Source organism: Colossoma macropomum, unplaced genomic scaffold, assembly GCF_904425465.1.
Source record: "Colossoma macropomum unplaced genomic scaffold, Colossoma_macropomum, whole genome shotgun sequence".
Taxonomy (NCBI): domain Eukaryota; kingdom Metazoa; phylum Chordata; class Actinopteri; order Characiformes; family Serrasalmidae; genus Colossoma; species Colossoma macropomum.
In genome coordinates this window covers 35,941,266-35,963,623 of record NW_023494800.1, presented here as the reverse complement: position 1 = coordinate 35,963,623, position 22,358 = coordinate 35,941,266, and the positions used below count along the sequence as shown (strand labels likewise).

At 41.4% G+C, this 22,358-nt stretch overlaps 1 protein-coding gene across 12 annotated transcripts in view; it reads left to right on the top strand.

Annotated features, from left to right (window-relative positions):
- LOC118820125 (transcription factor 4-like) overlaps window positions 1–22,358 on the top strand; it is a 281,579-nt gene that overhangs the window by 194,402 nt on the left and 64,819 nt on the right. For 2 of the 12 annotated variants that reach the window (XM_036588274.1, XM_036588273.1), the window contains exon 1: window positions 773–981. The exons of the other annotated variants lie outside the window; for them this stretch is intronic. In XM_036588274.1, the coding sequence (XP_036444167.1) occupies window positions 913–981 (69 nt within the window). In that variant the 5' untranslated portion in view covers window positions 773–912. Of the gene's footprint in view, window positions 1–772; window positions 982–22,358 lie in introns of those variants that run through there. 12 annotated transcript variants of the gene reach the window in all.

The window sequence follows — 22,358 nt, the reverse complement described above, 5'->3', positions numbered from 1 at the left end:
CATTTTTGTTTTTCATTGTTTGACTTTACTTTGAAATGCCTGTTGTTCTTTACATTGTGTGTAAATTTCATGATGAAGGGACCAGAAAAAACGACCCAAAAATTGCTTGGAAAGACGTCTGGTTCCATTGACTTACATTAAAAGTAAAGTATGTTTTTTCCTTCTCCTGTAAAGCTACAATTTTGGAGATAAGAAGTTTTGTTTGGACAGCAGCAAATTTATATATATATATATATATATATATATATGTGTATGTATGTGTATATATATATATATATATATATATATAGCCATGATATATGTGTGTGTGTGTGTTTGTGTGTGTGCGCCTGGGGTCCGCTGTGTGTGAAGCGAGATTGCAGACTTGAAAAGCACGAGTTGAAAGACGGCGTGTAGTTCCAGTGAGTAATAAAGAGCCACGGAAAAAAAAAGGAGCCCATATTCGCTCTTCTTTCAAGGAGCCGCCGGAGTTCAGCGCAGGGGATCTTTTCCAGATTTGCCACGGAAAGGGAAAAAGTGTGTGCGCGTGTGTGTGTGCGCGCATAGAGGGCTCTGTGTGTGTTGGAAGATGTGCGTGCGAGCGAGCGGGAGAGAAAGAGAGAGAGGGAGGGAGGGATAGAGGGAGGGATGGAGGGAGGGGTTGGCTCCGCCCCTCCCCTCCGGTTTTCCAACGTCAGAAATGGTTTCTCCCTCGTTTGCATATTCGCCGCGCTCGGGCCCGGGCCATATGGGAAAATGCGACTGAAGGAATTGTCGTGAAGGAGGGACACGGGGGGGAAGCGCTGAGTTTGAGCTGAAAAAGTTGTTGCTGCGCGAGTGAGAGCAGGAGAGCGGGGGAGAAAGAGGAGGAAAAAAAAAAAGGAGAAGGTGAAAAAAGAAGAGGAAAAAAAGCAAAACGGAGGAAAAAGAGAGATGTACTGCGCTTACACCATCCCCGGCGTGAGCGGCGGCTCTTTGATGTATTACTACAACGGCAAAGCGGTAAGAATGCTGCGTCGCTGTGGTGACAGCTGATTTATCTGGAGTCTGTTTGCTTATTTATTTACGTGCATATTCCTTCGGATTCACCTGGAATTCCGCGCGTCTCCGTAAAGGTCACAGCGGGCTTTGAGGTGTTTGGTGTGAACGGCTTCTTGTTGGAAAGTGTGTGTGTGTGTGTGTGTGACTCCATGAGTGTGTGTGTGTGTGTGTGAGTCGCTCGGTCTGACAGTCGTAATCTGCGGCGTATTTTGCAGCTGTTAACATTGTAATGCTGTTAGCACGGATTCACTTCTTTTCAATTATCTCAAATGGGTCGTAATGAAAATATAGCCGGAGCCGCAGGAACGGCTTAATTTAATTGAGCCGCAATTTAGGAGCGAATCAGCTGGTTGTCGTTCCTGAAAGGAGAGGGGGGAAAATCAAACAGAGTGCGTTTTGACATTTGCATGTGGGGAAAAAAAAAAAAATGGAAGAACAAAACGAGGAAAGAAAGGAAACATTTGCCGTGAATTGAGGAATTGTGGTTTGATCGGAAGGTGCGAAGGTGCTTGTGTTCGGAAAGTGTGATCCGGCGAGACAGGCTGTTCCTTTCATTGCTTCGTACCTGTAACGCGTCAAAAAGGCCCTGACAGCGGGGCGAGAGAGAGAGAGAGAGAGGGAGGTGAATAGGTGTATTGTGTTGCTTCCTCCTAATTGTTGGAAGTTTCAACTTTTCCGATCCTTTCTGAACCTCTCTGTTTCTCATTTAGTCCCAATCGGACGAGAGGTCATTAGGGTTCAACCTTTGGGCCAATGGCCTTGCGTGTTGGCGCATTCCGTGCCAAAAACGGAGCCGCCGATACATCCCAATTCATCCTTTTTCCAAGCGTACGCTGTTTGGGAATTATTTTGCGTAAAGTGCGAGCATGTTTTTATCCTTACACACCACAGTTTCAGTTTGATAGAGTTCCTTTCGGCTTGTGAGGCGCCCCGAAAATTGGCGCGTCAGTTTTTCGGCTTGTTATTATTCCGATTTCCGGAGCAGGTGCATTTTCATGATGGCTGTGATGTAGCATCTGGTTTCTTGGCTCTTGAGGAACTTAATATTGTGACAATTTTAATAAATAAACAAAGGAAGAAGAAGAAAAAGGAAGTCATTTACCTTTTGAAATGCGCTTTTTTTGGTCCAGGTCGGACTTTTCCCACCCCAGGACCAGAAGGCCTGGTCCGGGGTGCCTTTCTCTTCCTTCCCGCTCCTGCCCTTGAATGAGCAGGCGTGAGATTTCTCCTCTCGCACACAGACGGGCATCCCCGCCGCCCTTTAATAAGCACAGTAGCCTCTTTGTGCGGAGGCCCTGTGTTTATGATACGTGGGCCGCCGTGCCAGGCTGGACGGGCGCATTGTGTTCTTCTTGATTCGGTGCCAAGCATCTTGCTGTGATTGTTTATACTCTGCATTTCGGGAGTTTAAAACACACACACACACGGGGTACGGTGTTTCGGCTAACCCGGAAAAATGCGGTCGGCGGGCGAACGTCAAGCGGCGACGTCTGACCCAAGTGCACATACAGAGTTTGTCGGAATAAGGGACGAAAATGGCCCGATTCCCGGGATTTACAGCGAGGGAAAAGTGGAGCAGGACTTGCCGGGAGAGGAGGAGGAGGGCGAAAAAGAGAGAGAGAGAGAGAGGGAGAGGCAGCAGGCTGGCCTAATGAATCAACAAAAGAGAGGGGGCACCTCAAAAACAAAAGGCCGCCCCACAAACACTGGCGCGAAGCGAGCCGTCCCGCTCCGCATTGTTATGCTAAGAGGCCGTTTGAATATTCCTCAGGTTTTAATTATCTCGCACTCGCAAAACTCCCTGCCAAACGTTCCCGAATCCGGCCTTTTTTTTTATAAACGAGCGGCTTGAAGTTCGCAAAGTAAAAATGCAAGCAGGTGTTTATTTTAAATTAGCAAAGACGCAATTTAGTTAATTTAACTGCTAAATCATTTTTAGTAAAAGTTTACTCTGCTTATTTTGTTGTTGTTGTTAAATATCAAAGCTATTAATTAGTAATAACAGTGCTAATCAGTCATCTGTTGACAATGTGAGGTAAAAAAAATCTTTAAATAAAAATACTTTTTATTTAAATAATTAAAAAAAATGACATTAATGCACAAATATGACCATAAGGCATATAAAAATAATAATAATTGCCTTCCAGAGTGTTATTAGTATTATTTTTATTATTAGTTGTTACTTATTAACTATAACGTTAACATGATTAAGTATAGCAGTAATAACAGTATCATCAGCATTTTTCTGTATTTAAACAAGCTTAAATATATTTTTTTTAATATTCCCAGCTTATTAGCATTATTATCATTATTATTCTCATTATTAATTGTTAATTATTAATTATAACATTACTAACAGTACCAACACATATTGTGTGTCCTTTGTCGTCAACTTTTGTCTGTATTTAAACAAACATAAATATTACTTTTTTTAAAAAATTCTATTTGATTGAGTAACGATGATCCTGCACAATTCCCAGATTTTTATTTTATTTTTTTTTTAATTCCTCATTTTTTCCTCAGACTCATCCAAACAGTACGTTTGCACACACACACACGCACACACACATGCACACACACCCTGCTGTGGTCTTTTAAATGTGTCCGAACCCGACACACAGGAATGTGGTGCTAAGAATAAGTAACCGATCGGATTATCCGGTCCATTCCGAACCAAACACACTTTTCCTGCTTGTTGTTTTTGGAGGAAGGAGCGCCGTGTTTGCAGACACATTCCTTTATTTGCACATTTACTCAAAAGTGCCCTTATTTAATTCAGAATTCTTAGGCTGTTTCATCACTAGTTTCATTCAAATTCCAAAACAAGACAAAATTCCCAGATTGTTTTACAATAAAATGTTTAAACATGTTCAATAGCAAATGACATATTTGGATGAGAAGAAGATTCCAGATGATTTCCTGGAAATTCCTGCTGGTAATTTATTGATCTGATGTCAGTGTGTCGTCCCTGGAATGCCCCTTTTTCCCGCCTGCAGGTGAAGTCCGTTTCGGAAGTGTGCGCAGGCTGCAGTGCAGCTCAGCGCGGTCGGTAATGAAGGAACTTCGCTGCGGTTTTCTGCAAATTGAGCGTTCAGTGGTCTTCCCAGCGGGATTATATTCTCCCTCCGTCCTCGCACACATGTGTGAGCCGAACGTGATGTGCAGGAGCAGCTGCACGCGTGAGAGTGTGTGTGTGTGTGTGTGTGTGTGTGTGTGTGTGTGTGTGTGTGTGTGTTTCGGTTCCCATGCCAGCCTGATCAAACTTTCAGCCGGGGAACGGACAACTCGCTCACTTTCTCTCTCTCTCTTTCTCTCTGTCTCTCTCTCTGTCTCTCTCTCTCTCTCTCTCTCTCTCTCTCTTTCTCTATCTCTCGCTCTCTCTCTCTCTTTCTTTCTTTTCTTTCTATTTCTCTGGCTCTTTCTCGCTTTCTCTCTTTCCTTTCTCTATTTCTCTTTCTTTCTATTCTTTCTATTTCTCTCTCTTCCTTTCATTTATCTGTTTCTTTCTCTTTACTTTTCTTTCCTTTCTCTCTCACTCTCTCCCTTTTTCCTTTCTTCCTCTCTCTCTTGATTTTTCTCATTTATGTCCTTTCTCATTTTTTAATTTCCTTTCTCTCTTTCTCCCCTTTTCTCTCTCTCTCTCTCTCTCTCTCTCTCTCTCTCTTCCTTTCATTTCTCTCCCTATCTTTTTATTCTTTTTTCATTTCTTTTATTTTGTTCTCTTTCATTTCTCTCTGTTTCTTGTCTTTCTTTTCTGCATTTCTTTCTCTCTATTTCTTTCTTTTTTCTCTTTCTTTTTTGTTTCCATCTGTTCTCACTCCCCATTTCTTCTGATCCTTTCTGTCTGTCTTTTTCTCTGTTTCTTTTTCTTTCTTTCTCTTTCTTCTTTTGTCTCACTCTCCCTTTTTCTTTTCCCGTTCCCTTTTCTCTCTTTCTGTATCGGTCTATCTGTGTGTATCTCTCTCTCCGTACTTCTCATCCGCTTCTCATTCACTCCGTCTGTTGCCAAAATCTCTCTCTCTCTCCTCTTTCTATTTCTGTCTCTCTCTCTCTCATTCACTCCATCTCTTCCTCCCCTGTCTCTCTCTCTTTCTCTCTCTCTCTCTCTCTCTCTCGTTTCTCGCTCTAGATGCCGTCAGTGACTCTCTGGTGTCCTGAAAGAGTGGCTTTGTTAGGCTGCGAGTAAATCCTATTGAAATAGGTCAGCGCCTGCAGCCTCCACACATATGCTGCTGCACACGCACATTATTCAGAGAGCCCCATAAACTGGTCATCCTCTTCGGCAAAAAACAAACACTACGAGCGAAAGCTCTCGGAATATCCCGCACGCCGCGGCCCGTCAGATTATCACAGCGCAGAAACATCCCTGCATTTAATCAGATCATCTGCACTGCGCGCGGCTCAGCTCGTACGCCTGTCTGTCCTGGACAACGCAGCAGGGTGAAGGTGGCCATTCAGCTGAGTGTCAGTCAGTTTTCAGTGATTATAATCACACACAGAGTCAGGAGTGACACTGTCAGGCTCCTCACGTCTGTGTGTCGGTCATACTGCGTAAATAGTTCTGCATATTGTTTTAAAACAACCCTGAATTATACCTAAAGAAACTGAATCCAATTGTGGTGAAATTGCAGGTTTCATGATTCACTGAGTCGGTTCGTAAAGAATCGTGATGAAAGTGAATCATCGTGAGGTCAGAAATCTACAGCCGAAGTCTGTACCGCACCACATTTTGACCTTCTGTGTAGCGTTCAGTAATCAGTAAGAACCTTGTTTTTGTTAAAACTGATATTTATTTGTAAACATATTTTTTGTTTCTGTAATAAATGTGATTTATATATACTATAACATATATTATAAATGTGTATTATGTATGTATACATATATGTGTGTGTATACACATGCAAGGCACACACGCACAAATATAATACACACTTAAAAACACATTTATAACAGAAACATAATAATATATAATAATATATGTGTGTATAAATAAACGTCAGTGTTATTATTAAAATATATCCAAAATTATAACAAATAGAAGCTATGTATATATATATATATATATATATATATATATATATATATATATACATATACATGTATTTGCTGCTGTCAGAACAAAACCTTGTATCTCTGAAATGGTAACTTTACAGGAGAAGGAAATAACATGCTTTAATTTTAATGTAAGTCAATGGAACCAGACGTCTTTCCATGTAATTTTGGGTCATTTCTTTCAGTCCATTCATCATAAAATTTACACACAATGTGCAGAACAACAGGCATTTTCAAATTATGACAAAAACTGAAAAACATATATATATATATATATATATATATATATATATATATATATATATATATATATATACACTTACAAAATCATGCAACTGACTATATATGTAGTATATTTGTATATACAGTAATGACAGTTGTGCAGTATGTTGAGTTGAGGCTGCTGCAGAAATCTGAGTATTTCAGTGAGAGAAGAGTTGGCTGAGATGTGGTCAGGGCTCGTCAGCGGTCAAACTTTCAGTGAGACGCCTATTTCAGAGCATTTCCTGTGGGTCACACATGAAGCAGCCTGTTTTTGACTCTGTGTGTGTGTGTGTGTGTGTGTGTGCTGAGCAATTCATATGAACTGAATGTCCATCACTTAGTATATACGTACACAGGTATTTCAGGTCAGTTGGGTCATTTTATGTGCCACGGGGTTGAGTATGAAGGGTCCCTCCCCCGCTGTGGAAGTAGGTCAGCGCTCACGCTGCCAATGTATCGATACCCAGGATGTTGGAAGGAACCAGGATGTCGGAAAAGGCCAGGAATAGCGCGGTGGGGGCGGAGGAGACGGCTGGAGCGATCGCGGCTTTGATCTGGTAGCTTTTTATTATTACAATCTGCGCCAAATAAAGGCGGCCGTGATTGGCCGGCTGAAGTGGAGTTATATCCATATGTTCATCATTACGCTTCCTACACATGAAATGAGGAAGCCGGGAGACTCGGGGCCCGAGGCCCTGCCTCCTAATACCAATTAACTTTATATGGGGCCGTGTGTGTTCCTCTGTTTTTTGGGTCTAGATCCGTGAGGTTTTTGATGTTGGTGTGATTAGTCTGGTCTGAGTAATGTCTGTGTCATACTGAAACACGGTGAGAGAGGAGCTGCTTTGTTACACAGCTGAGATCTACGATGAAGCGGAGTGTATTCGGACGATTTGCTGCAAACTATATGTGGGTTGTTCTCCTTTTGAAGTGGACGCGTTTTTAAATCCCAAAACTAAATAATCCTTTAACATCTCCTTTTATCTTATATGCAAAAATTAGAGCTTAATTCCAAACATATTTTACAGTCACTGGTGTTGTATGAATATGGTGTAACACCAGTGACGGTGACTCCAGTGACATTCTGGTTAAAGCTGAGGATTCTGTAAATTGGCTGACTCGTTGATGGTCAGGTGACCTTGTGTGTAAATTATTAATAAATCAATGAAATATAGTGAGCGAGTGTGACTCGCCTTCTCCTGCCTTGAGATGCTTCCTCTCTGATGAGCCTCGACCCAAAGAAACAGTTTAATAGAGCTGAAAATACTGTGTTAAAATGTAATATAATAAGAGTCCTGATAACACCAGTGAGCACAATCTCAATTTTTTAAATAAAATACATTTTTTTTTACATGTAGAATAATGTTAATGATGTAAAAAGTAAACATGAATCTGTTTTATACAAATTCCAAAGTTAAACCTCTTAAAATATTAAAAGTTTTATATTAAAAATGTTGAAAGTTGTTTATGTGATGAGCTGTTTTACAGATACAGAGCGACTATGAAACAGGATAAAAAAAGAAAAATCAGAGAATCATAATAGAAAAGTATTATTTAATAAACAAGTCAACTGTGTAAATGTGCATAGCGACTTTTGGAGCTGTGACTGATATTTTAAGCATCTTTTTAAAGCCTTGCAACCTTTGGGACTTGGGAATTTGGGAATCTCCAAAATGATAACTCCACTTTTAATGTAAGTCAATGTAATCAGACATTTCTGTGGATCCATCATGAAATTTACACACAAGACTTTTAAAATTATGTCAAAAATGGAGATACAAGGTTTTGTTCCGACAGCAGTGACATATATTTCCAGTCAAAACAGCCATTAAGTGTTAGAGTACCACTTTAGAATAAGCCTACGCTTATAAACAGTTTATAAATGGTTTAAAATGAGCTTGTTAGTGGTTATTAATGAGGTTATAAACACCTTGAGCTGTGATAAATACGAATACCTGACAAGTTTCATGCCGACTGATGGAGAAGACAAACTGAGATCATCTACACTCTTAAAAGAGATGGTTCTTGAAGGGTTCTTTAGTAAAGAAAATGGTTCTAGATAGAACCATGAACACTCAAAGAAACCTTTGCCTGATTGTATTGTGAAATGGTTCTTCAGACTGATGGAGCATATGTTGTAGATGGTTCTATATAGAACCTTTCTGAAAAGGGTTCTATTTAGCACCAAAAGGGTTCCACTATTGTTAACCTTTTTTGGTACTATATAGAACCCTTTTTGCTAAGAGTGTATATAAATTAATGGGTTCACTATTAGGCTTTTTTATTTGTGTGTTATAGCTGCTTATTAATGATTTGTAAGGTGTTTATGACCAAATTAATAACCATAAATAAAGTAATTTACAAGTTATTCATTCCCAGCTGATTTTTATGAGGAGGTCAGATGTAACTACTTGCATAAAGAAGGAAAAATGAGTCCGGAAAATGGATTAAAAGCTTCAGAGAAAACAGGATTCCTAACAACCACCTGGAAGAGCTGGTAGACCCCCAAAACTGCCCCCATCAGATAAACAGCACTTAAAATCAAGCTCCAGTCTTGCTTCATGGATGTTTCTGTCCATCCTTCCACTGTGAGAAGACGACTCAGCGCTGTGGGTCTGAAAGGATGTGTAGCTGTCAGGAAGAACCTCACTGAGAAAAGGAGACGGACACATCAAAGCTGAACGATAGACTGACCACCCCAGAGTCCAGACCTCAACACCACTGAATGGGTTTGGATGCTGTTTTGACTGAAAATATAATAAATATGGGTACTCCATTTTTTTGTCCATTTTTATTTTTCTTCGTCATTTGTGCACAGCAGCTGTTCTGAACATCATATCCAAATTTCATGATGAGTGGACCAATAGAAACGCTCCAAAATGACATTGGAATATACATAATTACATTGACTTGCATTGGAAGTGAAGACGGTTTTTCCCTTCTCCTGTGAAGTTGCTATTTTGAAGATACTTGTGGTTTTTTGGGGGACAGATTTGCTGCTGAGCTGAAGTGAAGGATATATATGTTGGGAGAGGGACGCGGGGGGGTGCATGTGTGCCGCACCCTTATGGATTGTGCCCACGCTGCTGCTTTGGCTTCTGTACGAAGAGCGCTATATGGTTGGGTTGCTGGCAGTCGGGTTTGGCCGTTCCCTCTCTCGCTCGCGCTCTCTCTCTCTCTCTCTCTCTCTTTCACAGAAACACACACACACAACACACACACACACACACACTTGTGCGCAGGCTGGCGGAGTCTGTGAGTGTGATTTGTAAGAGTGGTGAGCTTTCTAGAAACAGCAAAAACAACACGGGCGACGACAACAGCTCCACAAAGACTGTGGTAACGGGATTGCGTTCCACACAGCCTGCCAGCGGAGTGTGTGTGTGTGTGTGTGTGTGTGTGTGAGATGCAGCTGCCTAGAGAGCCTAGACAATGATGCAAAATTTCAACAGTTTTCACCTGCAAAACAATATTATCATGATTAAAATTCAGTTCTAAAGCTTATAACTTACATTTCCCAATATGTTAATATAAATATCATACAATTACCATTATAACTAGGCTCTAATATGATCCTAGTCTACATTATTCTTGTATTATATTTTTGAGGTTATTTGTGAAGTTTAATGTAGCAAAAACAGTCAAAATTCATTCACAGATAAACATTTTCCATCCTCTCTTTATCCTGTAGACTTGAACAGACTACCTGAAGTAAATGAGCTCTGTTCTGATTGGCTGCCTCCTTCAAAATGCAGCCTGGACAGCTGAAACACTCCTTATAACTTCAGTGTGAGTGGGCGGAGCTTGGCTAACAGGCAGTACGAGTGGGCGGGGCTAGACTGAACAGCAAGCTGAAACACACCTTATAACTTCAGTGTGAGTGGGCGGAGCTTGGCTAACAAGCAGTGTGAGTGGGCGGAGCTAGGCTGAACAGGAAGCTGAAACACACCTTATAACTTCAGTGTGAGTGGGTGGAGCTAGGCTGAACTGGCAGCTGAAACGCTCCTTATAACTCTAGTGTGAGTTGGGTGGAGCTAGGCCGAACAGACAGCATGAATGGGCAGAGCTAGTCTAAAAAGCAAGCTAAAACACTCCTTATAAAATCAGTATTAGTGGGCGGAGCTAGTCTGAACTGGCCACTAAGGCACTCCTTTTAACTTCAGTGGGAGTGGGAGGAGCTAAGCTGTATAAGTAGCTGAAACACTCCTTATAACTTCAGTATAAGTGGGCGGGGCCAGGCTGAACAGGTAGCTTGAGTGGGAGGAGCTAGGCTGACCAGGAGCTGTTCTTAAATACTTCCGTGTTGCTTTAAAAGTACATAATTCTGTACTTATGCACGTGTAGTATGAGGTCCTTATGTACGTAGCTTTCAAATGAAGCGCCAGCTAATAGTTAATGAACATAGGACTATTACACAATTATTAACAGTCATTAACAAACTAATATATAATGATTAAGTTGCTGTTTATTGGGCCTCTTACTCAATCCTGAGATCTTGTTATCAACGAGAAGGAATACTTTAGATTTTGCTTTTGTTGTGTGTGTGTGTGTGTGTGTGTATGTGTGTGTGTGTGTGTGTCTGTGTGTGAGTGTGTGTGTGTGTGTGTCTGTGTGTGAGTGTGTGTGTGTGTGTGTGTCTGTGTGTGAGTGTGTGTGTGTGTGTGTGTGTCTGTGTGTGTGTGAGTGAAGAATGTTTTTGTAAAACTTTAAGATTCCCCCTTAATTACTGCCATCAATTGATTATTTATGGAGGCAATTAATGAACTGTCAGAGAGCCAGTTGGCTTCTAACCAGCTTTGGAACAACCGAGCAGGTTCACCGTGTTCTAAAACACACACACTCGCAGAACACACACACACACACACACACAGCCGTAGAAACGTCTCGGCACGTTTGTGTTTCCTTATTTTTTTATCCGTTCCTCATCTCTCCGTAATCTGATTTGGGATATTTTAGCTGTGTTTGTTCAGCATTGGTTTCCGAGAGAAAGAGAGAGAGAGAGACATAGTGCCATAATGTGTTGTCACTGTTGTGTTTAAAGTGGAATTCCACAGATTTTGTTTACATTTCTGCATAATTTAATGGCTAATATGTAAAGTCACTCATGTGAAATGTTCCATTCTAGAGTCAGAACTGTTCACAGTGGTGGTGAAGGGAACCAGACGTCCACCTCTAAAAGCTCCCTCACAGAAAGTTACTACAGGAAATTGTAATGAATTCACTGCCTGATGACTGAGACACTGTTTTATGATAGTTTAGAGAACTTAAACTCCATTCATGGTGGAGGGATACATGCAGGGTGTTATGAGGCAGAAAACTTGAAACAATTATTATTTCAGATTTTCCACTATTTTCCATCATCAACGTTCCATATAAACTCAGAAGACTCGTGTAGGTTCACTGGTGGTTCTGGATAGTAAATAAAATGTCTATATCTGTGTTGTAGTCATGGCGACCCCTGGTTCCTATCACCACCACTGTAAAGACATCTGAACCGTTTCACACCGAACCGCTCTGAAAGACTTTGTTTACATCTCACACACTGAATTATGGGGGAATTTTGGAAAGATTGGTGAAATTTCCCTTTAACGCTGCCTTTTCCTGAATCTGTTCATGGACAAACAGTTGAAGAGTGAACACTCACTTTCTGTGCAGCACTGAGCTCAGTACAGTCACACAAGCGATGAATCTCGACATACAGAGTTATGATTATGATTATATGTTATTGTTGTGATGATTGCGGTCGTTCTTGTCGGTGGGTGTTTTTATTGTTATTTCTTTGCTTTGGAAATAGAGCAATTAATACTGTCATACTTAATACATCTTAAATTAGACTGACCAAAGAGAGAGAGAGAAAGAAAAAGAAGAGAGAAGAAAGAAAGAAAAAGTGAGAGGAAGATAGAGAGAGAAAAAGACAGGAGAGAGAGAGAAGAAAGAGTGAGATAGACATAGAGAGTGAGAGAAATAGCTGAGAGAGAGAGAATAGAGTGAGCGAGAGAGACAAGAGAGAAAAACAGATAGGAGAGAAAGAATGAGAAAAGAGAAGAAGGAGAGAGTGAGTGAGAGAGAGAAGAACGAGAAAAATAGAGAAAGAGAAGAAATAAAGTGAGAGCAAGATAGAGTGAGAGAAATAGATGGGAGACAGAGAGACAGCATAAAGAGAGAGAATGAGAAAAGACAGAAGAAAAAGAGAGTGACCGAGAGAGAGAAGAAAGAGAAAAATAGAAGAAGAGAGAAGAAAGGAAGTGAGAGCAAGATAGAGAAGAAAATAGATGAGAAAGAATGAGAAAAGAGATTGAGTGACAGAGAGAGAGATGGAGAGAAAAAAGAAAAATCGAGAAAGAAAAGAAAGAAAGTGAGAGCAAGATAGAGTGAGAGAAGTAGGTGAGAGAGAGAGAGAGACAGAGAGAATAAAGAGACCAAATGAGAAAAGAGAGAAGAGAGTGACAGAAAGAGAGAGAAAAGAAAAAATAGAGAAAGAGAGAAAAGAAAGTGAGAGAAATTGATGAGAGAGACAGAGAAGGAAGAAAGATAGAGAGAATAGAGAGAGTGAGTGAGATGAAGAGAGAGAGACATAAGTGAGAGAAATAGACGGGAGAGAGAGAGACAGAGAGAGAGAGATGGCTCTTTCCTCCGTCGCTCTCCTTCCCTCATCCCTCTCTATTCCCTCTCTCCTGAGGTTCCACTTCCGCAGGCCTGCCCGGAGTTCTGCTTTAAACCGTTCCAGATTTCCCCCCAATCTCCGCCGGTAATCCTCCGAAATTGATTTGGCTCCGCGCTCTCGGATCTGTCCGGCCGGCTTTCGGGCGTCCAGGCTGCAGCGCCGGACGTTTGCTGGACGTAGCTGGTGGGGGTGTGTGTGTACGAGTTATTGGGAACTTAATTAACGGTTCTAGATACCAGAGCTCGAATATTAGAATACATAAATCATTACAAACTGTATGTATATGTTCCACTAGATGTCCAGTAGAGAAGCTCCTCCAGAGATTCCTCTGAAATGAAGGTGTTAATAGTGAGTTTGTGCTGCAGTAACAGCCTCTACTCTTCTGGGAAAACTCTAGATGTTGGAACATTACTGTGAGGATTTGATTGAGCATCAGTGAGGTCAGGTACTGATGTTGGATGGTCAGCTCTGGATCACTACAACTCATCCCAACGGTATCGGATAGAGCTCCATCACTCCAGAGAACACAGTTCCACTGATCCACAGCTCAATGCTGGGGGTCTTTATACCCCTCTAGCTGATGCTTTTCAGCAGGATGACCTCAGGCTCGTGTGCAGCTACTCCAGAGTGTCCCAATCTATTGGTCAGTGCGTCTCTATGGAGATTATACAAGCTGTGTGGAGACGTTTGGACGTACATTGTATTTTGAAATCGGCCTCATTTTTCAGTTAGCCTGAATGCCCTCTCTGTGACATCATCAGCGTCCGGCATCTTCTGCCGAATGCATAACAAGCGGCGTCCTGGCCAATCAGTGTCATTACAGGGTTTTTTTGGCCATGTGACCACCTCGTTAGACGTCCCGACCAATCAAATTACAGATTCCCCATCTGCCCTGTGAAAGGGCCTTCAGAACATCACCATGGTGATGGACTTGGACAGCAGCCATCTTGTCGCCTATTTCTCTCCGAGCACTTCCTGTGGGTCAAGAGCATCACACACACACACATAGCAGCCCGTTTCAGGTTTGAAAGTGGACACACGGTGGACTCTGTTGACGTGGACTCCTATAAGCATAAACATTTTTACTTACGTTTTAATAAGCACCACCAATCTGAGGTCTGGAATCTGTGTTTTCAGTAATATGAAACTAATGTAGTTACAGAAACCTGTTCTAATAAATTAATATCTGGAATGAAGTTGTAAAGAAATTAATGTCCTGTAAGTGAAATGATAATAAAATCAATATCAATATCCAGAATTAAGTTACAATAAAATAAACAAGAATGAAGTTGTGATAAATTTATATGATAAAATGATAAAAAAATACATTTCCAGAATATTCTAAGTTGTATTAAAATAGAAGAACATGCAGAATGACATCACAGTTATGTTAATATCTAGAAAGAGGTTATAATGCAGTTCATATTCAGAGTGAAGTTCTAATAAAATTAACATCCAGAATTAAATCATAATAAAATCCATCATCTCGAATTAAGTTCTAATAAAAATTCTATCTAGAATGAATTTTATTCAAATACTATCCAGAACGACTTTCTAAGAAAAGTAATATCCAGAAGGAAGTGCTAATAACATTGATATTTAAAATTAATTTCTATTAAAATGAGTGTCTGGAATGAAATTAGAAAGATTCTGATGAAATGAAAGTTTAGAATGAAAGTTAAATAAAATTAACATCCAGAATGAAATGAATAATGAAATGAGTTTCTGGAATGATCTAGAGATTTGTAGTCTCATATTTCAAAAGTGGTGATCAAATCTCGAGACAGATGAGTTAAAAAATATTGCGTATAGATAATTAAGAATATTATTAAAATATCTCAACTTGAAATAAAAAACATTAAGTACTGAGTCAAACGTTATGAAATACATGTTGGTGTCTAGTTTTTAATATTCAGTCTATATTGTATATTTTGTTTTATATAAATTAGCTTGGGGTGTATGTGTGTGTGTTGGGGTGTATGTGAGTGTGTTGGTGTGTGTGTGTGTTGGGGTATATGCGTGTGTGTTGGGTGTATGTGTGTGTGTTGGGGTGTATGTGAGTGTGTTGGGGTGTATGCGAGTGTTGGTGTGTGTGTTGGGGTGTATGCGAGAGTGTTGGTGTGTGTGTTGGGGTGTATGTGTGTGTGTTGGGGTGTGTGTGTGTGTGTTGGGGTGTATGTGTGTGTGTTGGGGTGTATGCGAGTGTGTTGGGGTGTATGTGTGTGTTGGGGTGTATGTGTGTGTGTGTTGGGGTGTATGCGTGTGTGTCGGGGTGTGTGTGTGTGTTGGGGTGTATGCGTGTGTGTCGGGGTGTGTGTGTGTGTGTGTTGGGGTGTATGTGTGTGTGTTGGGGTGTGTGTGTGTGTGTTGGGGTGTATGTGTGTGTGTTGGGGTGTATGCAAGTGTGTTGGGGTGTATGTGTGTGTGTTGGGGTGTATGTGTGTGTGTTGGGGTGTATGCGTGTGTGTCGGGGTGTGTGTGTGTGTGTGTTGGGGTGTGTGTGTGTGTGTTGGGTGTGTGTGCGTGTCTGTGTTAGTGTCAGTGTGGTAGTGTGTGTATTGGTGTGTGTATGTGTTTGTGTGTCTGTGTATTAGTGTGTATGTGAGTATTGGTGTGTGTGTGTGAGTGTGTGTGTGTGTGTGTGTGTGTGTGTGTGTGTGTGAGTGTGTGTGTGTGTGTGTGTGTGTGTGTCCGTGTATTGCAGCGAGGTTTGAAATTGCGGATTGTTAATCAGCCGGATCTGATGAGACGTTCACTCTCAGAAAGGTACTGATCTGTCAGTGTGGGGGTCCCTCAGGGGTGCGTCTGCACTTCCTCTATTTAGGGAACTCATCACATCACAATCACAAAGTTTTACTTCTAAAACTCATTTAAATGACACAAGTGGACCTTACAGGGGAATTCCACCAGCTTTTCAAAATTTCTACATTGTACATTCATTGTACCTTCTACATTACGCAAACAGAGTGGTTTGGTGTGAAACGCTCTGTTCTAGAGAGAATTGTTCACAATTGTGGTGATAGGAACCAGACGTCTAAAAGCCTAAATACACAAATATGTTTTACGATGCTGGAGACATTGTTTAATGATAGTTTGCGATAAGCTTTTGGCCTAAAGCATAGAGCCATTAATGAAGAGGAACGTTCAGGACATTCTAAGGCAAAATCGTCCCCAGAATTAAGTTATAATAAAATCATTATTGACAATCTAGAAAGATACAGTTAATATAATAATGTTTTTCAAAAGCAGTGATCAAATCTCATGACAGATAAGTGTAAACAGATATTCACAGGATATTACTTAAATATTTGAGATTTGAAACTTCAATTGAAACAATGTTTAATATACATATATTTAGATTTATCACTATTTTATTATTATCAACGTTGCATATAAAAACTCATTGATTTTTTTAGCAAATGAATTATTTGCATTGTGGCTATTACGACGTCTGGTTGCTATCACCACCACAGTAAAGAAATCTGAGTCTCTAAGTTTCTCTAGAACAAAATGTTCCACAGGAAAACATACTGCATGACTTTGTTTACATCTTGAACAACTGAATTAGGCCAACATATTGAAAATTTAGTGGAGTTCTCCTTTAAGACCATTGAGGGCGTGTTTATATTGTACAGTACCCTTTTTTCTGCCACGGTAGGTGCGATTGGTGACCGGTACGTGTCGGCGTGTGCGCGCTCAGCGAGCGGATGGTAAGCGAGTGTGGCAGCCTCAGACATATGGCAGTAATTAGATTAAGCCAGAGGAGGAGAGCGAGCGGCGCACTTGCCAAAACGCGCACACCTGAAAGGCAGAGGGAATAATAAAAAAGGCTGCAGCAAAAAATCTGTCACCTGTGGAAATATACCTGCTTTTTCATCCTCTAATTACCGCCCTCTCCTCTAATGCACTTTCTCTCTCTCTCCCCTCGCTCTCGCTCTCTCTCTCTCTCCGCCTCGGCCGACTCCTTCGCAGATATTACGCGCTGTCTGATCTGACAGAATGGAGAATTACCTCCTCAACCCGGCCCTCATGAAAGGAAAACGGGAACTTTCCTTCGTTTATTTGCATCCTCTTTTCTTTCTTCCCATTTACTTTATCCTCTCTGTCTCTCATCTGCTTCCCAAACGACGAGTGGAGAGTTAGGAGAGAGTGGGAGGTCTAAACGCGGTGCTGCATGTGGTTCACACACCGGAAATTCGACGCTGCTCATGACATAACATGAATAAAGAAGCTCAACGAAACCTTCATTACTGTGATCGGGTCGCCGGATACATACAGTTCTGTGCATTTCCAGTCAAAACTCACCTTCAGTGAGTCATTTTTTCATTTCACAGAGAGACTTTGAGAATAAACCTGTATTTTCTACAATAAAATTGAATAAAAAGTCTAGAATAAATTCATAGTATTTTGAGAATGAAAGAAAAGTCATATTTTATGGAAAAAAATAATAATTTGAGAATATAGTCAGTTTTTTAGAATAAAATCATAAGATTCCAAAAATGATGTGATGTAAAAGTAATATTTTGAGAAGTAGTATTTTTTATAAAATAATATTTTCCAAAATATATATCATATCATCAAATTTTGGGAAAAAGTCATAATATTTTAAGAATTACGTCGTATTTTTTTTTTAATAAAATCATAATATTCTGAGGATTAAAGGCAAAATATTTTGAGAAAAACTTGAAAATTGAAAGTCGAGAATAAAGTCACATTTTTTTTTAACAAAATCGTAATATTTCGAGAAAATGACGTAATATTCTGAGAATAAAGTTGTAAATTACGCAATACTGTGGCCAAAGGGTTTGCAAAAGGAACTTGCTCATGTTGAAATGAGAGACGTTGAGGAGCTGGTAGAGTTATACTGTTGTATTAGTGTTTGTGTTATTAGCAGAAGAACACTGAAACTACTGTGCACGAAATGAAGATGTAGATGCGTATAGTAGTAGAGGTAGATATGACTCAGACATCTGCTTTTGATGGATCCAAATAATAAAATGATCTGGAGGTGGAGATGTAGATGGAGGTGGAGTTGGAAAGGTAACAGATAGAGATGGAGGTGAAGATGGAGATGTAGATGGAGGTGGAGTTGGAAAGGTAACAGATAGAGATGGAGGTGAAGATGGAGATGTAGATGAAGGTGGAGTTGGAAAGGTAACAGATAGAGATGGAGGTGAAGATGGAGATGTAGATGAAGGTGGAGTTGGAAAGGTAACAGATATGGAGATGAAGATGGAGATGTAGATGGAGGTGGAGTTGGAAAGGTAACAGAAATAGAGGTGGAGATGAAGATGGAGATGTAGATAAGGGTGGAGTTGGAAAGGTAACAGATAGAGATGGAGGTGAAGATGGAGATGTAGATGGAGGTGGAGTTGGAAAGGTAACAGAGATGGAGGTGAAGATGGAGATGTAGATGGAGGTGGAGTTGGAAAGGTAACAGATATGGAGGTGAAGATGGAGATGTAGATGGAGGTGGAGTTGGAAAGGTAACAGAGATGGAGGTGAAGATGGAGATGTAGATGGAGGTGGAGTTGGAAAGGTAACAGAAATAGAGGTGGAGATGAAGATGGAGATGTAGATAAGGGTGGAGTTGGAAAGGTAACAGATAGAGATGGAGGTGAAGATGGAGATGTAGATGGAGGTGGAGTTGGAAAGGTAACAGAGATGGAGGTGGAGATGGAGATGTAGATGAAGGTGGAGTTGGAAAGGTAACAGAGATGGAGGTGAAGATGGAGATGTAGATGGAGGTGGAGTTGGAAAGGTAACAGATAGAGATGAAGATGGAGATGTAGATGAAGGTGGAGTTGGAAAGGTAACAGAAATAGAGGTGGAGGTGAAGATGCAGATAAATTGGAGATGTAGATGAAGGGATTGAGGTTAAGATGGAAATGGAATGGATATAGAGATGTAGACCATGGTAGAAATGGAGAAATGAAGATGGAGGTTCCTCCGTCTTCCTGCCTCGGCTTGGGCCTGAGATCCATTCCCTGTTCGTCTGCTCACTTTGAGGAACCATTATGAATGCATTAGTGTATGGAGGGATGGGGCCGGGATTGGCCGCTTTAATACAGAGAGAGATGGACAGAATCTCTCTCTCCGTCTCTCTCTCTCTCATTGAAATGAGTGCGGAGGAATGGGAGGCCGGTGGAGGCAGCGGCGTTTTCGGCGAGAGGAAAATTGAGTATGTTCTCCAGGGCCAGTGGAGATTTCCAGCCGTCAGAAAGATCAATAACACCTCCTGCTATGGACCGCATGCGGAGCCTGGCAATCATAACCACCCAGCGCTCTCTCTCTCTCCCTTACTCTCTCTCTATCTCTCTCTCTCTCTCTCTCTCTCTCCCTTACTCTCTCTCTATCTCTCTCTCTCTCTCTCTCTCTCTCTCATACATTCACAGGGCCGTATTACAGCTAAAGCAATCTCTACTCATGGTAATGTAGGCCTGCGTGCGGCAGCTTTGGATCCAAGAGGTGGACTTGAATGTGCTTTAGGTCAAAATGGCTGGACGAGCTGAGATGGATGACAAAATGGTCTTGAGAAATGTTTTTAGTCATTGGGGTTTAGCTAATGAAGCTGCAGCCATTATGGAGCACTTTTTAACAGAAGCCATATCGCCCCCTACACTTCCTGTAGTGTATTACAGTCTGTCAGAGTGACTGTGTGGATCATATGAACATTATAGAGCACTTTTTGAATGAAACAGTAGAAGTCATATCGCCCCCTACACTTCCTGTAGTGTATTACAGTCTGTCAGAATGACTGTGTGGATCATATGAACATTATAGTGCTTTTTAAATGAAACAGTAGAAGCCATATCGCCCCCTACACTTCCTGTGGTGTATTACAGTCTGTCAGAGTGACTGTGTGGATCATATGAACATTATAGAGCACTTTTTGAATGAAACAGTAGAAGTCATATCGCCCCCTACACTTCCTGTGGTGTATTACAGTCTGTCAGAATGACTGTGTGGATCACATGAACATTATAGAGGCTTTTTAAATGAAACAGTAGAAGCCGTATCGCCCCCTACACTTCCTGTGGTGTATTACAGTCTGTCAGAGTGACTGTGTGGATCATATGAACATTATAGAGGCTTTTTGAATGAAACAGTAGAAGCCATATCGCCCCCTACACTTCCTGTAGTGTATTACAGTCTGTCAGAGTGACTGTGTGGATCATATGAACATTATAAAGGCTTTTTAAATGAAACAGTAGAAGCCATATCACCCCCTACACTTCCTGTAGAGTATTACAGTCTGTCAGAATGACTGTGTGGATCATATGAACATTATAGAGGCTTTTTAAATGAAACAGTAGAAGCCATATCGCCCCCTACACTTCCTGTAGTGTATTACAGTCTGTCAGAGTGACTGTGTGTATCATATGAACATTATAGAGGCTTTTTAAATGAAACAGTAGAAGCCATATCGCCCCCTACACTTCCTGTAGTGTATTACAGTCTGTCATTATAGAGCGAAAATGTTCTCACCGAATAATCGTTCCAGACCTGAAGTGTTCTAGAGTTCAACATACTCCAATAGCTAACTGTTACATCTGTACTGTGTCTTCTCCAAGAAAAGTCGCTTGTTTTGTCTTCAGCCTTTTGTCTCTCTCTCGCTGTAAGACAGCGTACGTAATGGCTGCCACAAAGGTAGCTCCAGCTCACAGTTTATGGTTGCTGTTCATCCTGTCACCATGTCAAAAACGCTCGCGGCGCCACGTTCCTTTCAAAGCCCCTGGATTGTGTTATTCTTTTTTTCCCCCCCTTCAGTTCCACTAGGGGGCGCCACCAGCAGCGCGGCTATAATCGAACACAGGATAAATCTGTTAAGAGAACAATGGTGACAGCAAGGATCCGTTTTCCGACACATGCGGGACGGAGAGAATAAAAGAATGAAAGGAAAGAGGAGGTGTCGTAGAGCTCAGCTGGTAATCCAGTTTCTGATCTGAAAGGGAAGACAGAGAGATTTGAGACAATGTCTTACATGCACGCTCAGTTATTTTCTCCCAGAGGTGGCAGCAGTCGTTGTGTTGTGGCTTTAAGTGCCTGGCCCTGTGTTAGACGTGTGTGTGTGTGTGTGTGTGTGTGTGTGTGTGTGTGTCCTCGCTGCCTCCTGTTTTCTCCAAAAGAAACACACAGAGGAGCACTTTGCTTACCTGGCACTTCACCAAGGCGGCGAACAAAGACAAAAGGAAGCGAGGGATGGAGGGGGAGGAGAAAAAGAGAGAGGGGGTTGGATGGAGGGATGGAGAGTGAGCGAGAGAGAGAGGAGAGGAAGAAAGCAGGCAGTGCCGATTCTTTAAAGGCTTGGTAAAGCAGCACTTTTTTTTTTCGTTCTCAGCACCATCTGTGCTGCAGACCTGTTAAACCCGACGAGCTCTGCCGCTACCCAGAGTTCCTATGGCCGTTGCCATGGCAACACGTGCACCCGCACGCTCGTGTGCGGTCGGGCCGTGCCATCAGCCTGTTGTATGTTCACGAAATAGTCCGAGAGGTCCGTGAACTAAAACTGGGACATACAATAAGAGTCCCGCCCTGAATGTGCAAGACATTCAGGTCAATTCATTCTAGACTTTTCCACCACAGATGTTGTCCCAGAACAACTGAAAGGGAGGCAGTGTCAGGAAAAACTACCTAGGAGCATGAGGAAGAACCACTGAGAGGAACCAAGACTCAAAAGAAGAACCTCCCTAAGAGCATGAGGAAGAACCACTGAGAGGAACCAAGACTCAAAAAATAACTTCCCTAAGAGCATGAAGTAGAACCAGAAAGAATAAACAAGATTCAAAAGGAGAAACCCTCCAAGACCATGAGGAAGAACCACAAGAGGAACCAAGAATTAAAATGAGAAGTTCCCTAAAAGCATGAGGAAGAACCACTAAGAAGAACCAAGGTCCAAAACGAAAAGCTCTCCAAGACCATCAGGAAGAACCATTGGGAGGAACCAAGGCCTCAAACGAGAATCTCTGCAAGAGCATGAGGAAGAACCACTAAGAGGAACCAAGACTGAAATGGAGAAGATCTCCAAGATCATGAGGAAGAACCACTGAGAGGAACCAAGACTCAAAAGGAGAAGCTCTCCAAGACCATGAGGAAGAACCACTGTGGATAAACAAAGCTCAAGAGGAAAAACTCCCAAAGATCATAAAGAAGAAACACTCAGAAGAACCGAGCTCCAAGAGGAGAACCCGTCCTCTGGGCTTCATCACAAATAGTGCATTTCTCAAACTGAAGATCAAAGCCGGTAAACATGAGAATTTGATTAGCGATGTACGTTTTTACCACCAGTTGGTTTCGCAATTGAAAGGATGGCTTTGCTACACGTTTAGCAATAAAAGCTTATCTTCCTGGTTTTGAT